Source organism: Lottia gigantea (genome assembly GCF_000327385.1).
Source record: "Lottia gigantea unplaced genomic scaffold LOTGIsca_4, whole genome shotgun sequence".
NCBI classification, from domain to species: Eukaryota; Metazoa; Mollusca; class Gastropoda; family Lottiidae; genus Lottia; species Lottia gigantea.
In genome coordinates this window covers 6,310,313-6,332,335 of record NW_008709379.1, presented here as the reverse complement: position 1 = coordinate 6,332,335, position 22,023 = coordinate 6,310,313, and the positions used below count along the sequence as shown (strand labels likewise).

The following is a 22,023-nucleotide window of genomic DNA, read 5'->3' as shown; positions in this document are numbered from 1 at the left end:
AATTTCATGCCCTTTACCTTCAATCTTTATTGAATTGTCAACTTCAAAGGATGGCATGTATGTTTACAAGGCCATGGATACACGACATAATTTGCATACTTTATTAACCTGTGTACGAGTTCATATCGTTTTTATGAACTCGTGTTATGAATCTGAGAACAGTACCTTTGTGTGATAATAATGCATATTAAATGCATGTTAATGTTTATCATTCTTGTCTTTATTCCCATCCTATGACATTAGAATATAAATGTGAACTTCATTCAAAAAAAGGAATGCAATGACTATACAAGAATGTATACAAGTAAAAAAAACTTACAAATCTTAATTTTACAACCTGAAATTTCAAGATACAGAACAAACAACATCAAATACCCAAGTGTTTACACAATAAATATACATGAACATCCTAGTCATCTCTTTAGTGTTCAATTTATGTGTTATCGCATCTCAGTTTGCGATTCAAAATGACCCCTTTTGGCTCCAATATTTCCTTACATAAGCCAAGATTAAAATTCATTACAACAATCTGCGAATCAAATCGAAGTGTATCTTTGAAGTTTACTACCGCAACAGTTTTAATTGCTACTAAATTTTTAAGAAATGGAATCCAAAATGAATTTTATTAGCCAAAAATTTCGTGTATAAATTGCTATTCAAATTTTTCAATCTAAATTAAACCCTACCTCAGACATCACTCATGACTAGCAACAGCACCATTATCATTAATTAGAGCAAATACTTGTTTTATACCATGTCAAAATAAAACGGCATAAATTCAAAAGCAATGTTGTTTTAAAAGTTTACAATGAAATATCTGAATGTGCACCATGCCAGTTTTCAATCTGATGTCTGTGGTTCCTGTAATTGCAGTAAAATTAAGTTTTTGATGATGTCACTAATCGGAAAATAAAACATAAGGCACTTCGTGATTAGTGAAGTCAAGCTTACTGTTAGTGGAATTGCATTCGGTTGAAAATTGAAATAGTGCAATTGACGCTATCAATGTCCCCAAAACACAAAAAATATTTAGAAAACTTCTTTATAATCCCTTGTAAGACTTTTGAATGAACACCAATTACTAACCGATTCATTTAAAGGTGAGACGTTTGAAAAACACAATAACTAACAGATTTATTTACAGGGGAGACTTTTGAAGGAACACAACAACTAACAGAATTATCAAAAGGTTAGACCTTTGAAAGAACAAATACTAACAGATTCATTTAAAGATCAGATATAAATAGTCAGTGTGTGTTGGGAAAAAAAATAAGTAAAAGTTCTTACTCTTATTGTCTGAGCATGGTTATAAGGTTTTTAATTTTATGAAATTGGAATATTTTGTAGTTTTCAGGCATGATTTTTTTAACAATTTTGGAATTTTAAAAGCTGGCACCCAGTTTAATTTTTTAAGGAACCATAACAAAATAATGCTACACTTAATATAATAATAGATAAATCATGAATAGAACACACTAAATGCAAGGTCTTCACACTTGGGGAACAATATTTGGGGTTTTAGCTAACATAATAGCATGTATTCTGCCAGCTCTGTATGTCACTACTGCACCACAAAAACACAACAGAATCATAAAATAGAACATTCCAGACCAGCCAAAATGTGTTGCCACAAAACCTATTACAGGTCCCTCTATAAAAGTACCTACACTGCCGAAACCTGTATAATAAAAAAAAAAAAGAATATTTAACCTTATTGATGTATTCTATTGTCATGATCATTTTTGTTCAGAACACATTTCAAATTGTGCGCATCTACTGTGAAGATTGCCCTACCCATTAAATTCATAAATATGCATCCCTAAAAAAATATGATAAAATTAAGTATTATCCATATAGAACGAATGTTATGTTATAATTGTAAAACAAGACAATAGCCTGATACCAAATCGGCTCTTTTATTCCTGTTGTTATACTTTTATCACAGATCTCATAAAATTCTTATTATTCTATGCATATTTTGATATATTGCTATATAAATACAACACAACATTTATATCATGTTTTATGATCTCAATAGCCATATATTTGCAAATATTGTTGAACAGTATTTAATGGCTTAATTTGGGCTATATAGAAAATCTCTCTTGCCATTGATAAGACCAACAGTAGCAACAGCAGCTTTTTTATTTGTTAATTCACCAATTTCTGCTGCTATAGAACCTCCTGAAATATACAATCATATAAACATTCAATGAGAAAACAACTTTTTAAATCTGATCAAATTGCAAATCTGGTCATTTTGCGTGACTTAACTCCCTGATACAAATCTTTATGCATCTAAAATTTTAATAAACAACAATTATTCATGGAAAGGTACAATTTAAACTTACCCAGTAACACATCAGGACCAGAGCAAAAGGCACCAGTAAAAAACATGAAGATACAATTGAGGGCTATACCCCATGTACATGTTAAATTAAATAGTATCAAAAATATTGTTGAAAAAAATATTGATAATGCATTGCCCATTATTGAACGACCAGGAAAAAATCTGTAAATAAACCAAATATGTAATCATAACAAAACTACAAAGTATACTATCTGGAAGAGATATTATTGAATATAGCAATATTGACAAAGAAATTCATTCGTTGGTGTTATCATTTGATGAACCAAAAGCTAAAATTTATTTGATGTTAATTGTTAATAGGGTACGTGAACGCTCATTTCATTCAGCACTGTTGGATATTGTATATTTAACAGTAATTTGTAAATGGACTGACAAGGTACATCTCCTCATATTGGTGCATGTATAGAAATTATGTATATGAATTCAAACCATACCTATCTATAAAGAAACCTATTGCAGCACTCCCTGCTACACCTCCTACATCAAATACTGTAGAAAATATACCAGCCTGGGTTTTAGTATAGTTCAACTGAAAGAAAAATCAAAACACACAATGGCCTGTCAGTTAGCTGTAAATGCCCTGCAGCCTTTAATTTTCAAAATCGCAAGTTTCTAATTTCATGTATTAGTGTTCTGATCTTATATTTCTAAAGTATGCTATTTATATCTATGTATCTTCTTGATCAAACTGAATTTGTTTTACAGGGGTTAATTAAAAAGAGAGTACTAATTGTTAGTTTGACCACGTTTAAGTGTATGGCTTTATAATGGCTCGATATTATTTGTTAAAACCTTTAGAATATGTAGGAGATATTTTTCTCTACAGTTAAGCATTTATTTTACTCAAATCCATACAGTAGTTTTGTAACAGCTTCCAAAAAGCATAACAAACTTAAAAAAAATAGTGGACCACAGCCATATACGCCCTTCACGCCATGCGGATGGTAAAAACGAAACATCCATTTTAAGTTTCATCAAAATCGGTTAAAAACTAAGAGAGCAAAAGCATATTCAAGATTTTGGGGCAAGGGCAATAACTCTGCTTCTAACGGTCGAAAATAGCTCAAATTCAAACTTATCTTCGTTTTATGAATATGTATACACATACCGAATTTCATTTGATTCCATCAAAAAATCTAGTTTTTAGAGCGTTTACAAGCAAATGTTGACGGATCAACGGACGGACAGAGTGTTTACAAGCAAATGATGTTGATAGAAGCACTTACTGTATAGAGGTTAAAGGGCGATAACTCCTTAAAACTGACGTAAGAGGCCTAAATCTTGATAAAGCCTTAAATTTAATCAGAAGTAAACTAAACTTTCTCAAACCTTTCGATTCAGGACCAATAACATCCATTTTAAGTTTCATCAAAATCGGTTGAAAACTAAGAGAGTAATAGCATATTCAAGATTTTGGGGCAAGGGCAATAACCCTGCTTCTAACAGTCGAAAATAGCTCCAATTCGAACTTGATCTTCCTTTCATGAATATGTATACACATACCGAATTTCATCTGATTCCATCAAAAACTCTAGTTTTTAGGGGTGCCGACAATATACGTCCACATAGAGAGATGTGAGCGTATAAAAATGATGTTTGCAAAATAAATTCCAAATATTTAATATACTGGATGTCAAAGTTATTTAGATAAAAGTGTGTAAGGATTTTAGTGAATTCGAGAAGATTTTAGTTACATTAGTTACCACTGTCATTTATACCAATATGATTAAATAGATGGGACCATGTCACTGTGGTTCACATTATCCCAATATAATGGAATGATCAAACAAAACAATTTATTTAAACTGACTAAATGATAATATGAATATTAATAACCTCGGTTCTAATACCAGGTTTATCAGAAACACATTAGAAATATGAAATAATTTTGGAAGTGTTGAAGAGACAACGTGTAGTTACTTGACGAAATTAAACTATTCACTGATATAACACCTGATATTATAATAATTTACCTGTCGTAATAAATAAAGTGGTAACCACATATACATACAATATCTGACAACTTTTACACAAAATACTGCAATAGCTACTTCTGCTACCATACTATAAAAAACATTCAACATTCCTCTCATCATATCCTGAATATCAGCTAATCAATATTTCAAAGTATAGTTTTGATTTTCTATATGATTCAATTGATTACCAAAAATCTCACTCATTCTATATTGTTCCTATCAATCAAGACATTTAATCACGCTTTCGTTTTGTTAACATTCGCAAACAAACCCTTAATATGAGTGATATGATTTGATTTGCTGAGAATTCCTAGAAAGATTTCAGGGCCAATTTTGATTGGACAATATTTAGCTATGACTACGCAATTTATCTCACTTGTTTTACCACAGCCCTGAGAAAGTATGACGAATGGAGGTCTGGTTTGGACACAATGCATTTCTTTATGGTTTTCATAGATCTAGAATTCCAAAACAATCAATGCCATGAGGCAGTAATCAGCTATAATTGTCCACATAACCCATAATGTTGGTATTTGTATTCGAGTAATTTAACATCATTCAAGTTATATGAATACTCTCATTTCATAGTAGATGATATATGAAAAGCTCAAAACTATCAAAAAATTCTAATCAACTTACGGCATTCTCCACATGCCTATTATAGATGGCATCTCAGTTTTATCAATTTCACCACTACCTTGCATACTCTTTCGAGATGATTCTAAGAACAACAAAAAACTTAGTGATAAAATAGACTAGTTTATATTAGCTGACAGTTCAAACTGTCTTATATTTAAAAGAAAATGCAGCAGGGCTCCATCTTCTGTTTGTCAACTTTTTGTTTTTCATTGCATTCTGTGCTTTGACAAAAAGTCAAACTGCAAATGGAAATTCTATGCAGAATCTAACAGAAAAGAAATACTGGTCATGTTTGAATTGTCAGTGGTTTTTTCCATTTCTTTAGTTTAAAACTCTTGACCAAGTTATTATCATTTTTAGTTACAACATGCACATGACCTACCATTTCCAGGAATTGATATGTGTGCTTCTGAAGCCTCTTTATAAAACAATAAAACTAATAAACCAAGAACTATCTGAAAATAGAATAGATAGGCTAGGGTACCTCAAATATAAACACGTCCCTTTTCATTAAATAAAATCTGTATAAGTTTAAGTTTAACTTACTGCGATTATAGATGGGGCTATAAATACAAATCTCCAACCATAAGTAGATTGAAAATAAACCTAAAAAAAATACAAGAACACATTAAACAATTGAACTAAAAAGAGTAGTATATTCCTGGCAATCAAACTATATAAATAACCCTGAACAGCCCTAGGGTATCAGAGAATATAAAATACCTGTACTTCTTCAATGATTCATATCAAGCTCTGCCAATATACTTAAGCATACCAATTGTTTCAAACTATGGTTTGAAAGGTTCTTAAACGTGTGTCTAAATTACATAATAATATAAAAACATATCATTTTCTTACTAATAGCCTGCTATTTATCAGGATCAGATATGTAGATCCATTTGAGGAGATCATTATACAAACAACAGTATACAACAACCACATGTCAATATAACAATGAACATGAATATATAGATATATATATGTGTGATAATGGTGACAAATCATGGTAGGTCTTAATTGCATCAAAAAAAACATTTACCTCTATTATACATAATATTTAAAGTAATTTCCTTTATTATCAAAATGAAAAACAAAATCAGAATGTGACCTAGTTCATGAATACATTTATTATAAATTCAAATATATTGTTCGCCCTGTACCATAATGGCATGAAACCTTTAACTGTTTAAATGATGTTTGTTGATTATGCCAAATGTTTCAAGTTTCAAGGGGTCATATATGGCACAGAATCATCTAGGTCCTCTATAACTCACAGATAGAATCTCCTTGGCGAAAAAGTTGAAAGCTTAAGGAGATTCTAAGTGTCAAGTTAGGTGTTTTTATAGTAGTCATATTAGCATTTGTATTTTGAGGGGAGGGTTTTGTTGTTTATTGCTTTGTTGTATCCGTCATTCAGAGATTGAAAATATAACACATTCAAAGTCTTTCCATTTTTCCAAAAAAATTTTTAACTCGTCATTTGAAGTTGCCATGTGTTTTTCTGTTGCTATTTGCCCTTTTAAATATGAGGTCATGGCGTTAGTTGTTGGTTTGTATGAGTTCATTCTACATTTATTGATAAAATATTTTGTATATAGAGAGATAATTAAAACTAAATCAGAACTAAAATCGCTAAAAGTTATATTTTTGCACAGTAAAGTTGATATTTTTATAAATTTATTTTAATAAGTCTGATAAAAAATCCGACAAGACTCTTACATATTTACAATGAAAAAATAAATGATCATATGTTTCTTCCTCTTCTAAGCAAAAGGAACAATAGTTATTTTCGACATAGCCTAAATTAAGGAGATAAGATTTTATATTCAGTATTCTGTGAAGAATTTTAAATTGAAAAGTTATAATTTGGGTATTATTAGTGACTATTTTAGCTGCTATATAATGTTTTTCCCAATTAAAATTATAGCCCAAGACTTTTCATTTTTACGTTCTATTTTATCATTACATAGAAGCAGATTATAAATATGGCGGCTTCCTGTAGACTTGAATTAAAATTGTCGGTTGATTGATTGTAGTGGACCAGTAATATGCCGAACATTGTTGTGAATATTGGGATATGTTTTTTTAACTGATGATATTAACTGTTGGTAATCTAAAAAAAAGTTCCTTTCTTTAGATTAAATTTTTGTTTAACATTCAAAAATGTATTTACACTCCTTTTCATTGGTTATATGAGATTAATACTTACAGCTGATACTGTTCCTATGATACCACCAGAAAATGCACAAGTACCATACATTCCAAATACCGAATTTCTTATACTATCAGAGAACCATGACAATAAAATTTTGGTACAATTTGGCCAGCATTGTGACTGAAATATTTAAACAATCTGTAATGTACATCATCTCCCCTTATAAACAAATCCAAGGTTGGCCCATGTATAGCTTGGTAAATGGCATCCTAGGACTATATTCTTCATTGTGAATTGCTTACTTAGAAACTATTTAGAAAAGGCTCATTCTTACCTGGGCTGCTCCATTAATAAATAACAGCAAACTAAACACAGGAAATGAACTCCAGGTTCCAAAAGTAATCTAAAAGTATAATGAATATCTATGTTAGGGTGAATATAGTAAAACAGTTAAAAATTGCTATGCATTATCAATGGTTATCAGATACCTGTACATAATAAAAAAGCAGGGTGTATTTCACTTTTGTTTCATCCATGTTAAAAATTGTATCAAAATTGGTCTTTCAAAAAACGACATTTCAATACTTACCATTGAAAAACCTGCACATAATAATGATATTCCCAGGGTATACCTAGCTCCAAATCTATCTCCGATATGTCCTAAGAGCATCTAGAACAAATTTTATGCAATAAATTTTAAATTGTTTATATGCAGGGAATAACATGTTAAAACTAAGTGGCCTTTCAAGTAAATTTGAAATAAACAACCCAAACCCTTTTTTACGATTTTCATTAAATTCAAACAGAGCATTCATTATAGATACAAATTTGCAAACACTTGTATCATATGAACACAATTAACAAGGGGCACTAGGTAACTTTTATAGAGGGGATTCACTGGAATTTAAAGCATCTTCTTTCATATCTGGAAGCTGATTTCTTGATACATTTCTGTATTATGTGTTCTTACCTGCATAACAGCATATGGAAGTAACAAAGCTGTATCTAACCAACCCAATTGTGTTTTTGACATACTTAATCCTGATTCCAAATCTGCTTTTATCTGAAAACAAAAAACATAAAGAGATTAATCAAATACAAATATAACCCTAATTAAAATCGAAATTCACACCCGTGGATAGTTGTATAAACAAAAGCATTTTGGATACCTTTCAGGAAATGAATGATGAAATATCTCGTTTGCCTATAGTAAACGAGAAAGACAGCCTTTCCCACGCAGAACGTACTGCTTTGAACGCTCTAAAACATGACAAGAATATTGTTATCAAGAAAAGCGACAAGGGCAGTTGTTGTGTGATCTTAAATAGGCAGGATTATTAAAGAAGCCGAATCTCAATTAAGCAATCCAGAATATTACACTTGTTTGCAGGATCCGATCTACAAAGAAACCTCTAAATTAATAACAAATATTTAAATTTACTTGAGAAAGACTACATTAAGCAAAAACAATTTGATTATCTAAAGCCAGAAAAAGAACCACATCAGAGACATCTTTCCCAAAAATACACAAAAATCGGGAAACTGAGTGGTTCTCTTCAAATAAAATCCCAAAAGGTCGCCCAATAATTTCCAATTGTGGAAGCGAATCGTACAGGGTATCAGAATACATTGATCACTTTGTACTGCCTCTTGCCTCAAAACATCCTGCCTATATCAAAGACACCAACAATTTTGTGGAAAAGGTAAAGAAACTTGTGATCCCAGAAAATGCCCTTTTAGTCTCTTTAGACGTTCAAAGCATGTACACTAAAATTGACAATGATTCTGGATTACGCGCTGTAACGCAGGCATTCGAGCGAAAGCCCGATCCTGATAGACCAGATAAAGAAATTCTTGAACTTTTGGAAATTTGTTTAAAATGTAATGACTTTCAATGAAAATATTTATCTTCGGGCTTCAGGAACTGCCATGGGAAAACGCTTTGTGCCCTCTTATGCAAACATTTTCATGGCAGAATGGGAAAGAGAAGTTTCACTCCTCTGTCCCAAACTACCAATTTTTTATGTTAAGATTTCTTGATGATATTTTCTTAATTTGGACTCATACAATAGATGAATTTTGGGAATATTTTGATACTCTCAATAGCCACCACCCTTCTGTAAAATTAACTTCTAATATTAGCGACAAACAGATTGATTTTCTAGACACCACAGTTTTTAAAGATACCAATTTTCATGAAACCAATCAATTAGATATTAAATTTTTTTTTAAGCCCACTGATACTCACCAACTTTTATTCAAATCATCTTTTCATCCGAAACATACCTTTTCTTGCATTATAAAGACGCAGATCTTGAGATTTCACCGAATTTGTACGCGCAAGAAGGACTTCGAGGAGGCTTGTTCAATTGTTTTCCAAAAATTGTGCGAACGTGGATATTCTAGAAGGTTCTTGAGAGGTATTAAAAGCTCAACAGTTGCTGAAATCTCTGCTAAAAATAATTCGATTCTTCTGCCAATACCAAATTCTTCAGTTTGTCCTTGTTACAACCCTCGCTGTCAAACCTGTCCCTTCATTTTACCAACAAATTCTTTCCGAAATAGACGCACAGATTGCATATTTCAAGTAAATCAAAAACTCAACTGCAACAGCAAAACTATTATTTATCTCATTTCTTGCACAACATGTGACAAACAATACGTTGGGGAGACAAAAAATTCGTTAAAGGTCCGTTTCAACCATCGTAAGTCGGACATTAACTTAAAAAAAATTAATAATATCGTTTCAAAACACTTCAATCAACCCAATCACCAATTAACAGGCCTGAAAATTATTCCCATTGAACAGATATACGAACAACCTGGCATTGATACAAAGAAAATTCGACTCATTCGCGAAAATTATTGGATAAACAAATTACAAACCATCCTTTAGGAATGAACATCCAAGTTGATTTCCAAATTATACTTTTTGTTATTCAATACAACAACACAGCTGTTCAAGTTCCCCGAATAATTATCAGTCTTTACAAAGAATTGCAGGAAAAATTTCCTACAGTCTTTACAAATGATTTAGCTATCGCCTATACCCGTAATAAAAATCTAAATGATATCTTAGTCCGTGGTAGATTACCTCCCATCCCCGTTCCATAGGTTTAGTACATTTTCTTTAATTAATATTTCTTATTTATGATAACTTACAATTGAAGAGTTTCCTCGCAAAAATATCATACATGTATACTATTTTCACTTAATAAATTATATATATTTTTTATATGAAATACGCATTTTCCCTTTCATTTAATATAGGACAATTCCTCAGTTTCACCAGTGAAAATGTTTATTATGATTTCCATGGTTATTAATGTTCCTGTTGGAACCAGTATTCTTCTTATATATTTCAGATTCGGAAGATAAATTTCTTGTACTTGCTTCATGATAAGCCTAATCTCACTGACGAATCACATTAAGAATTCATCAGCAAAAAAATCTATATATATATTTACAGGGATATATAATTCATCAGAATGAGCATTTGCCAACAAATAAAATTTTTATAACATTTTTTTTTATACTAAAGAACATAAATAAAAAGATAAGATGAATTTACTTCTTTAATAGTTTAACATAATTGACTTTATAAGCTAAGACAACTTAAAAATCACTGAACTAAAACCAAGAAATAAAAAATTATATCCATTTAAAGCCTCAGCTAACAAGCAGTCTTAATAGATACAAATTTGCATATATAAAAATGTATATTACACTTACCACACCCAATGGTTTGCGCAGAAGATAAGTTGAGGCATAAGCTAGCCATCCTAAACAAAATATCAATATCTGTCGAATTCTTAAAGACATCTCATTACCATTAACAAACAATCTATAATCAAATAAGTGACAAAAATTCAATATACATAAATCTTAATGTATGAAAAGTAATGACATGAACAAATTAACCGCTCTGATTGGTGCCTGGCCCACTTCAATTTTACTAGTGTAAAATGAATGCGTGCCTGGCTCCGTTTAAAAATTCTTCTGCGCATGTGAAGGGTTTACAACTTCCGTATCGCCGGCCATTATAAATCTACAAATGTGGACCTTTTGAAATCCTTTTTTATTAGTGAGCGCACTTTAATTTGTAAACAGACGTTTTGATCGGAGCCAGGCACCGATCCGGGCCAGACTCTCTTTATTGGGGCCTTGTGTAAAAGGGGTATAAGACCCAACACATTTTAAAAACAATACCCTTTGTTAGATTAGTGCATCAGCTTTATGTTTTTAACAGTCACTCAAAGGTGATTTGTGTCAAAACATGTTATTAGTACGGTATTTAATACTTTATGTGAGTCTCCGCAAATGTGCATTAACCTTCAGACACATGATCAGCATAACAAGCTATTGCACAATGTATCTAGCAATTTCATATTTGGGTATCTTGCTAGCATACCCTTTGAAATAATCGTGTTTTATATGAATATCAATCAATGATTTAATTACACACACATCATATTAAACATTGACTTGAAAGATCTTGATTTTACTGAACTTGTTGTTAAATTGCGGAATCGGTAAGTAAAACTGATTAACAGAAAACGTGAAAATCTGACAACAATGCATTGGGATCTTTCAAGTGTTATTGTAAATGTTATTCAACTAGATTCAAATACCACAAATTACACTAAGACTCTGAACATAAACTTATGTCAAGTATTTTTAGGACAAACAGGACTTGCAATTAATTAAGTTGTAAATCTAACCAGTATAAGACTGTATTACGAATGCACGTTTACTCGTATTTTTCGGTATAAAACAAAATCCTGGCTCCACAAATATTCCAACATTGAGATGAAAAAAATTAACCGATAAAACTGCATGTTTGTTCACAAAGTAAGGGCCGATATATCTTTGCAAGCATGAGCAAATATTATCTAATATCACATTTTTTAATTATCACATGATTTATAAGGAGTGACTTCAATGCTTCTAATCTAGCCTACTAGTCTCATTTCATTCACTTTTATAGAAGTCCAGCTTTGCTTACACGGATGTGCAAATCCCAGATATATTTGGAAAATTATATAAATAAGATTACTTTTGTAGTTAGACCATCATTTTCTTCCTACAAAATTTAAGACACATCCGTTCCATCAAAGTTTTTCTTATGACGAAACTGATCTCGAATCAGCCATTTACAAATGTGCAACCAAAAGTTCTGACTTTACTCCAAGCGACAACTGTCAAAAAATCCATCAGAATAGATGTGATGTTTCAGAGTACCTACTACTCAACAAAATAGATACACTACTGACTAGAGTAGGTTTTTATTTGACTAGGCTACTTTTTAGAGACTTTATTAGTAGGTCCATCTATCAAGTTCTGAAAGATGTGCCGTGCCACAGGAAGTAAACAAACCCTGTACACCCTATCACAGACAGAATTCTGTCTTATTCCTAATTGGTCTTGGACAGATTTAGTCTTTCTTTAGGCCCATATTATTACCTTCTAAAATTCCGAATTTGTCTGCAAGAAACTATCGCCCAGTCGCTTTATCAAACCTGTTAAACATTCAAATCGATACAATCATCCTACTTTCTATGAATAAACGAACATACCAAATCATTCGGTGTACATCGTTATTTCCTTGAATTGAATTTTCGGATAATATCATTCATAATTAATAAGTCTAAAACGCTTCTTCATTTGAATTATCTAGAGATTAATACTAAAAAATGAATAGGCTTATACAAAATAATGACTAAATTATTCGAGGAACTATAAATTACTGTTAAATATGCATATATTGTTAGCTGTGGCCAGTGTAGTAGCTTTTTGTTCAAAAGTATTGTAAGAGTAAGAAATATAATATTATTATACAACTCTATGTATGATTCTTTCTCATCATATCATGTTTTGTCTCAAATGGTCTTGGAACATAGAGTTATATATAGAAACTATGATACAATTCTCAATAAACATTTTATAAGCCAATAAAAATATTGTGATGCTTCGAGGTTCTAGACGTGAGGCTAAATTAGCACTACGGAGAGTCGTATCAGAGCCTATATAAACTTATATAGGCTCTGGTCGTATGCCTTCAGGAAGAAAACACGAGGTTAATTCATGAAAAGTGAAAGTATTTTGTTATTGTTAATATCATTAATAAATCACTGGCAAAATTCCTCGGTAGGACTGAATGTTTTAAACTTCCGGTGACTTAACCTTGAACACAAATTGAAAGTAGAATCACATGTGGAAATTAATTAGGCTGATGATTTAAGTAATACTAATAAACTTTATTATAAATTGTGACTCCAAACAAAATGACAACAAATAACGATGAGGAAAAAGTTGAAAAATATAGCCATTTTAGAACGATATTGTGTAAAAAATTTCTTTTGGGGCTGAAACTAACAAATATTTTTCATTTTCCCAAAGTAAAGGCTCAGGAACCAAACTCTGACACCACAGTCACAAACAGTAAAAACAATGACAAAGAGGTCAATGATTATAGTGCTAGTGCACCCTCCTCGTCTTCAATAAACACTGGAGAAATTAAATCACACCCCAGCAGAACGAATGTAATAAATGGTGTTGACATAAGCCAATTTATATCAGAAAATGAAGTCCAAAAATACTTACAAAATGAATCTGGGAGGGATAGACTGCTTGAAATGTTTTCTAGAAAGTAAGTAAACCTTTTAACTTTCAAATACCGGTAATTCTGGACACGAATGGATTTGAATGCTCAAATTTCGACGGTGAGCTGCGAACACTTTGCTGATTAGGTTAGCCAAATTATTGTCGTTTCTGATACTAAGGTATGATTGATCGAATCTGCCCCTTTTTTTAGTAAAATAAGCTTCTAGTAAGTAATTTGTAGTTGATGTATACTTGTTTGTCTGATATATAAATAATATTGTAAAGTAATGATACATAAGAAACAACTCTCATATCATTGTATTAGTTCACCAGCAATTATCAATATATATCAAGAAAAAAAGTACTAGCAGAATAATTTTAGACCCTTTACTGGTGACTTTTTCAGGGGACAAATTTCTTCATTTGATATATACCTGAAATGGCTATGTCACAGTAAATTATTAATATTGGCATCAGATTTATTTTTTATTTCAGCCATTTGAATGAGTACAGTTCTCAAGTAAGATTTATTGCCAGAGTTGTAGGAGAAGTAGCAGTATTGTCTTGTATCATATTTTCATACAAGTTTGGTCAGGGTGTATCTGAAGATTTTAAGCGTAATAATAGAGGTACATTATATAGTTCCAGATATTTAGCAAAGGTAAGCTGAGGTCATTTAATACTTTGTCAACCATAAGTAAGTAATAGTCATCAATAGCCACATGGACATAATAAGCATCAGTTACAATTTGCACAGCGTTTTAAGTCTACATATACAGATATATCGTATTAATTCAGGAAAGTTTCAAAATATAACTTGAACAGGATGCCCTTGTTCAGGATTGAGATAATAGTATATTCATTGATTTCAACTTTATTTTGTATTATTCAGAGGAGGTTCAATGACCATTTGATACTTAGTTCAATGAAAAATGGTCTGCATTGGTCTTTTAAAATTTCATCATTTACAGCTATGTATTTGTAAGTAATTTACTTTTCTATTACTCAATGCTTTTAGAGCTAAAATTTTTTGAGCTGGCTTTTTGGCCTTATACTATTTGGTAAATACAACTGATTTATCCAAGTTTATTCCTTGTCATAGTGTACTTCTAACTAGAAAACTTATCTACTATCTGTAGATTTTATTTAAAACAATACTTTTAATAATTAATTTTTGGGTAAAAATTTAGAATGTTGAATTTTTGGGTGAAAATTTAGAATCTTGAATTTTTGGATGAAAATTTAGAATCTTGAATTTTTTCTCTGCAAGTAGTGATATTACATTATTGCTAAATTGTAGAAATTTATAGCCAAAGAAAAAAAAAAAAAGTGTACATAGTGTGTTTTTATACGCCCACATGGAAATGTGGCAAATATTGCCGTAGTCCCTGTCTGTCAGTTGGTCTGTCAACATTTCTTGTGAACACCATAGAGATTACAGTTTTTATCTGATTTTAATGGAATTTGGTGTGATCATTTATATTGATTCATATCTGACGATGAACGGTTTTTGAGTTATTGCCCTTGGTTTAGAAAAAACGCGCCAAAATTTGTTTGTGAACACAATAGAGACTACAGTTTTCAACTGATTTTGATGAAATTTGGTGTGATCATTTATATTGATTAGATCTTGGTTGAGCTCGAATTTGACGATCTTTCAATGAATGGTTTTTGATTTATTGCCCTTGACATAGACAAAAACGCGTCAACATTTGTTTGTGAACACAATAGAGACTAGAGTTTTCAACTGATTTTAATGAAATTTGGTGTGATCATTTATATTGATGAGATCTTGGACAAAGTAGAATTTGTTGACGATCTTTCAATGAACGGTTTTTGAGTTATTGCCCTTGACCTAGGACAAACGCGTCAAAATTTGTTTGTGAACACAATAGAGACTACCATACAGTTTCCAACTGATGAAATCTTTGACAAGTTCGAATTTGATAATTTTTCAATTAATGGTTTTTGAGTTATTGCTCTTGACTTAGGAAAATCGCTTCAACATTTGTTTGTAAACACAATGGAGCTACAGTTTTTATTTGATGTTAATTAAATTTGGTGTGATCATTTATATTGATGAGATGTTGGTCAAGTTTGAATTTGATGACCTTTTAATGAATGGTTTTTGAGTTATTAACCATGACTTAGGAAAAACGCGTCAAAATTTGTTTGTGAACACATCAGAGACTACAGTTTTCAATTGATTTTAATGAAACATGGTGTTATCTTGTATATTGATGAGATAATTTGATGTATTTGGGTTATTGATACTGATTTTAAAAAAGTTGGTGGAATTACTCAGCATAAATAACTGGCAGTAAATATATATATCATTGAATTCAAACTAATAAAATTTCTTCAATATGAGGAAATTCTTACTTTAGTCACTAAAGACTGTTTTATTATTTCTGACAGCTGCCAGTGGGTGTATGTTACCTTGCCTGGCAAGCTATCTTTATTGAAATGAAGAAAGGGGATATTACATTTTAGCTATAAAAGAAAGGTATATGAAACAAAATAAAACATCTATTTACTATCTGTATACAAAATGAATTTTGGGTAAATGTAGTCAGAAATAGTATATCCATTTATCCTGTGCTTCTTTATGGATGCCTGTTTCTATTTGTTATTGATTTAAGATTATTATCTCATTTAATTATTACTCTACATTAATATTATGTTTAGAGTATAGCTTAATTTTATTATAAATTTCAGATTGTTATCTCAATCAATTTCTACATACAAAAATAAGACATCACCTTTAGAATATGGAATTGCAGGAGGTAAGAGTATTTGTTTAAATAGTTATTCAGTTTTTAAGCAACAGCTTCAATAGTTTTTTTATGAGGTTTTATAAGTTTATAGCGTTTAGTGCACACAAAAGATCTATGTACGTCCACTTGAAAATGATAGTTTCCCAGTAACAGCATATGATTCCTTGCCTGGCAAGGAATCTTTTATTTACAGCATTTGTCATCTTAAAAAATATGGACTTAATTTTCTTTGGATTTTGTACTCTTTATAGTACTGTGAGTATCAAGAATAAAAATATTTGATAAAGAATTAAGTAAAGTGAAGCACTTAAGAAGAGATCTGCCTCATATATATAAGGTGGAGTTAGTTGTGATGAAAGGAGTATGAAGCGTTGAATGTAGATGTTAATTGATTAATTATTAATTGGGAATTGACTGACATTGAAGTCAATAACATACTAGAGCCACATGTGGCACAGAGTGGGACTTTGCGAATGTAGCAATTTGCTAAAGACCCTGAAAAACATCAACCTTCGACAACAATTAGGTTAGGTACAAGGACAGTCTAAAGTTGAGAAATTTTCATTTTTTAGAAGATTCTAATACCGGAAATAGACGTCAGACCTCACAAATGAAAGTATCATCAGATAGCCAAGGTCAATGACCTTTGATCTTGTAAAGGAGAAGGTCTAAAAAGTTCAAGATCAAGAGATATAAGTCATCAAATTTTCAAACTGTACACGGCTATAAAACTGGAAGCGGACATAGGACAGCAAATATAAAAGTATGAATAGATAGCCAGTGACGTTTGATCCTACAAAGGTCAAGGTCAACAAAGGTCAAAGTCATAAATTGAAAATTGTGAATTTCCAAAACCTGCTCCTTTTTTAGAACTATGAAGCTGAAACTATTGAACTTTTAACACAAATTGGCTCAAAGGATGATGTAATTGTATGCAAAGATTCATTTTAAACAAATGTAATGTTTGCGAGTTATGCCCCTGGCCAAAAATATCAATAATGAGAACTTTAACCCGGATGTGCCTCGCCCACGCCATTTTTTTGGCAAAAGTTAATAGATATTCTGAATATTATATTGTGTTCAAAATTTAAAGCTTTTACTTGATACAGGTCAAAAGATATAGGTCAACAAAAGTCAATAAAGGTCAAAATCAAAAAATTGAAAATATGGAAATTTTAAAACCTGTTCCTTTTTTGGTACTATAAAGCTGAAACAACTGAGCTATTAACACAAACTGGCCGAAATAAGGAGGCAATTGTGTGCAAAGTCCCTTTTTGAACTAATGTATCCTATACGAATTTAGCCCCTTTTCCAAAATGTAAACAATTAGAAATTCAACCCGGATGTGCCACGCCCACATCAATTTTTTTGTCATAGGTGAATTCCTATTCATAATGTCTAGTTGTATTTTAAATTTCAAGCTTCTACATCAAATAGATCATAAGATATACATACACCAAGCTCAAAGAGACACATATATTGTAAAAAAAAAAAAACTCAAATCTGAAAAAATCACGAATTTCAATTTTGCTTTAAAAAAAACGATTGTTATATATCAATGTAAAGTTAATGAGAAGCACATTAGGAAACCAAAAAAATTAACCCTCTAAGTTAATTAGGTCATGTGCTAGAGCAGTCCAAAATTGCGAATTTGGCTTTTTACGGACAGCTGTAAAACCAGAAGTTCATGTCGGAGGTCAAATGTCAAAGTAGCAACTGATAGCCAAGGTCAATGACCTTTGACCCTGCAAAGGTCAAGATCATCAAAGGTCAAGGTCATGTTGTATGAGCGTTTCAAGTTTGAAAAAAATTCAACCAGAAGTTGCAAAAAAAACAAAAGGGAAATTCAAAATTCGGCTCGCAACGTTTTTTCGATTGCAGAATACATACACATCAAATTTGAGCATATCAACATTTACCGTGAGGCCCCATTTTGAGTTTTACGAAAGTAAGTTTTTTCCATATGGCGGCCGAAGTATCACTTTCGGTCTGGATTTTATTTTAAAATCGGCCATAGAATTTTATTTGCTAAAGATCAGCTAAATTTTGTTGACCTACATAAATCACACTGGAAGTTATTCAACCGGAAGTATATTTGAAATTCAGTCGCTTTCCTGTTTAAAAGCGAAAATGACTTACAAAATTTGACTGTACCCTATTATTTACATTAGTGAAGTCTCTTTGCATTTAAAATTTCAGATCAATCGATGCAAAAGCAAAAAAGAGCCGATTTTCGACTTTTTGCACATGTTGACCTGTGGCACTTCCGGTTTTGCAAAAATGTTTCAATTTATATTCATTTTGTATGTTGCCACTACAGAAGGTCTACACATGTAGAAATGTTGATGCAGCTGACGAAGCCTAGGCTGTGTGACCTGTGGAAAAATCAAAAAAAAAAAAATACTAGAACTGTTCTAATAACAGTACTGATACAGGGCGTATTACAACATTCAGGTACATACGAAGATGGTCTATTGCAATTATATTGATGAAAATACTTTTCTGCATCTCTAAATGCAAATATCCAAAAGTTTAAAAGTATATTGACTAGGATTAAAAGAATATTTGTCAATTAATAAAGACCAAGTTTGATGAAACCCGGATAAAAAATAAGAAATTTGGTAATGCCCATGCGCACATAAAAAAAATCGATATTTCAATCGAATTTATAATTGGATTATACACAAACATACCAAGTTTGGTGAAATTCGGATAAGAAATAAGAAAGTTGGTAATGCGCATGTGCACAACAAAAATTCAATATTTACTTCAAATTAAGAATTGGGTTATACACATACATACCAAGTTTGGTGAAATTCGGATAAGAAATAAGAAAGTTGGCAATGTGCATGTGCACAACAAAAATTCAATATTTCCATCAAATTTAGAATAGGATTATACACATACATACCAAGTTTGGTGAAATTCGGACAAGAAATAAGAAAGTTGGCAATGCGCATGCGCACAACAAAAATTCAATATTTCCATCAAATTCAGAATTGGGTTATACACATACATGCCAAATTTGATGAAAATCGGATAGGAAATAAGAAAGTTATTAATGCGCATGCGAACTACTCAAATTCAATTTTTGAATTTGATTATACACATACATACCAAGTTTGGTGAAATTTGGATGAAAAATAAGAAAGTAATATGCTTCCGTAAGCTCAACTTACAGTCTTAGAACTATATATTGGTACCTTAACTGGACACAAAACATATTAAATAAATATATAAGGGAGGGTGTCTTTAAAACAACTGAAACTTTGATTTCTATTGGGGTTGACAGCCAGGTTAATCTAATTAGCTGATTTATCTAATAATAGCCCCATGTTAAGTGAATGGAGTTTTGAATTTGCATGTAAGGCATGCATGTTATATATCTATGGAAAGCTCAGAATCTGTACATTACAAAATCGAAAGAATTATTTCCATATCTCTATTAGGGACCGAGATGTAGCTCTTTAAAAGCTCAAAATGGTCCATATTTAGACCCCTGTTAAATCGGAAATAGGTGTCTGACCCCAAAGATCAAAAGGTCATCAGATAGACCAGTTCACAAATTATCATCACCGTAAATATGAAGGTCATCAAAGGTCAAGGTCATGAGATATACGCCTTCAAACTTTGAAAAAAATAATCCGGTCGTACAAAAAGGGCAAAACCGAAAATTAAAATTCTGTCCACTACAAGTTTTAGATTTCAAAGAACGCTCCGCAAAAAGAAAACTAGAACAGTTATAACGGTACCAAAGCAGTGCGCATCCAACATGATACATCGATAACACGTTGCATTTTAAAGTCAGAATGGAATTTCTTACCAGAAAAAAATCGTTTAAACCGTTAAACGCTCGGTAGTGAAAAAACGCAGGAATTTGATACCATTCGGTACTAAAAGGTGTAAAGAAAAAGTTCAATTTGCAAAAAAAAAAAAAAGAAAATATGTTTGGAAAGGTCTCGTAAAGTACAATAACTTGTGTTACAGTCAAGAGGTCAACAAAGGTCAAATAAAAAAGATATAAGGCTTAAAAGTGTTGAAAATTGCTGTCTTGGGATGCCTGTAAAAGCGGAAATATATGTCGGGCATCAAAGATAAAAGTATGAATGGACATCAGAGATCAATAACCTTTGACCATGTAAAGACCAAGGTCATGCATGTAAATGGTCAAAATATGAAAATTTTATAAATTGTAAAACCTATTCCCTTTTTTAAAATAAAAGGCCTAAACAAAATGTAACTCTATCACTTATTGTCTCAGATAGTGATTTATTTTTATGCAAAATTTCGATGGTGACAAATGCAAACTTTTCGAGTTATAACAATTTGAAATATTTAAGTTAAAGGTAAAAGTAACCTGGATTTGCCACGCCCACTGCATACACTTTTTGTTGTCTGTAATAATGTGTACAATATCAAATAATGTTCAAAATTTCAAGTGTTTACAATCATTAGATCATGAGATATTCGTATTTAAAAGTTTTAAAAGGCAACGGTGACTGTGGGTGGATTAAAGAAACCGTTAAAATTACGCAAAGTTACTATAGAAGTCAATACAAAATTTTCAAATTCTAAAAAGCGCAATTTTAATCAAAATACCAAGTGTTATATATCATTTGAAAGAATAGATTGCGTGTAATAAGGACATAAGAGAAATTTTGACTTATGTAAATTAGGTCACGTGACAGAGCTCTTTAAATTTAAAAATCGCAATTTTCAATTGGCTGTAGAACCGGAAGTTAACAATGAATAACAAAAGTGAAGATGTTATCGGATATATCTCTTAATAGGCAACAACTTTTGTTAAGGTCAAAAGGTCAACGAAGGTCAAATAAAAGTAAAATGAGCCTTTGAAGTTTCGAAAATTGCTCTTTTTAGACGTCTGCAAAACCGGAAGTATATATCAGACATCAAAGATCAAAGTAAGAATGGTCATCCTAAGTCAATGACCTTTGACCATGCAAAGGTCAAGGTCATTTATGTTAAAGATCAAAAATGAAAATTTTTAAAATTGTTAAACATATCCCTTTTTTAAAGTAAAGAACGCAAACAACTGTAATCTTATCACAAATTGTCCTAAGTATTGATCTATTTTCATGCAAAATTTCTAGGGTGACAATTGAAAACTATGCGAGTCGTAACAAATGCAAATATTTCAGGTAACGGTAAATGCACACCGGATGTGCCACGCCTACTTCAAAATTTTCAATTTGTCTGTGATGAGATATTCATAGTTAAAAGTTTTTTTAAGGCAACGGTGACTGTCCGTAGATTATAGACACCGTGAATTTACGCACAGTTACTATAGAAGTCAGTACAAAATTTTGAATTTTTAAAACGCGCAATTTTGATCAAAATGTCAAGTGTGATATATCACCAAAAGGAAATTTCATGCACTCAAAGAATATATAAGAATTTTTGTCGTATGTTAATTAGGTCACGTGACAGCTCTTCAAAGTTAAAAATCGCGATTTTCCAATGGCTCTAGAACCGGAAGTTAAC

General features: G+C 31.4%; 2 protein-coding genes across 2 annotated transcripts; one reads left to right on the top strand and one right to left on the bottom strand.

Annotated features, from left to right (window-relative positions):
* Positions 1-1,075: 1,075 nt before the first annotated feature.
* Positions 1,076-12,688, bottom strand: LOTGIDRAFT_228870 (hypothetical protein). Its single transcript, XM_009059949.1, has 14 exons — positions 12,605-12,688; positions 10,874-10,985; positions 8,112-8,204; positions 7,731-7,811; positions 7,476-7,544; positions 7,196-7,321; positions 5,533-5,592; positions 5,369-5,441; positions 4,987-5,068; positions 4,345-4,435; positions 2,806-2,900; positions 2,352-2,512; positions 2,110-2,184; positions 1,076-1,678 (listed from the first exon to the last, which is right to left on the bottom strand). Exons 2-14 carry the CDS (start codon positions 10,961-10,963, stop codon positions 1,491-1,493), a joined length of 1,284 nt encoding a protein of 427 aa, XP_009058197.1. The 5' UTR covers positions 10,964-10,985; positions 12,605-12,688; the 3' UTR covers positions 1,076-1,490.
* Positions 12,689-13,425: 737 nt separating this feature from the next.
* On the top strand, positions 13,426-17,164 carry LOTGIDRAFT_153951 (hypothetical protein; the record flags this gene model as incomplete). The annotated part of the gene is made up of 5 exons (XM_009059948.1): positions 13,426-13,790; positions 14,240-14,405; positions 14,637-14,725; positions 16,463-16,530; positions 17,094-17,164. 5 exons carry the CDS (start codon positions 13,426-13,428, stop codon positions 17,162-17,164), a joined length of 759 nt encoding a protein of 252 aa, XP_009058196.1.
* Positions 17,165-22,023: the final 4,859 nt, after the last annotated feature.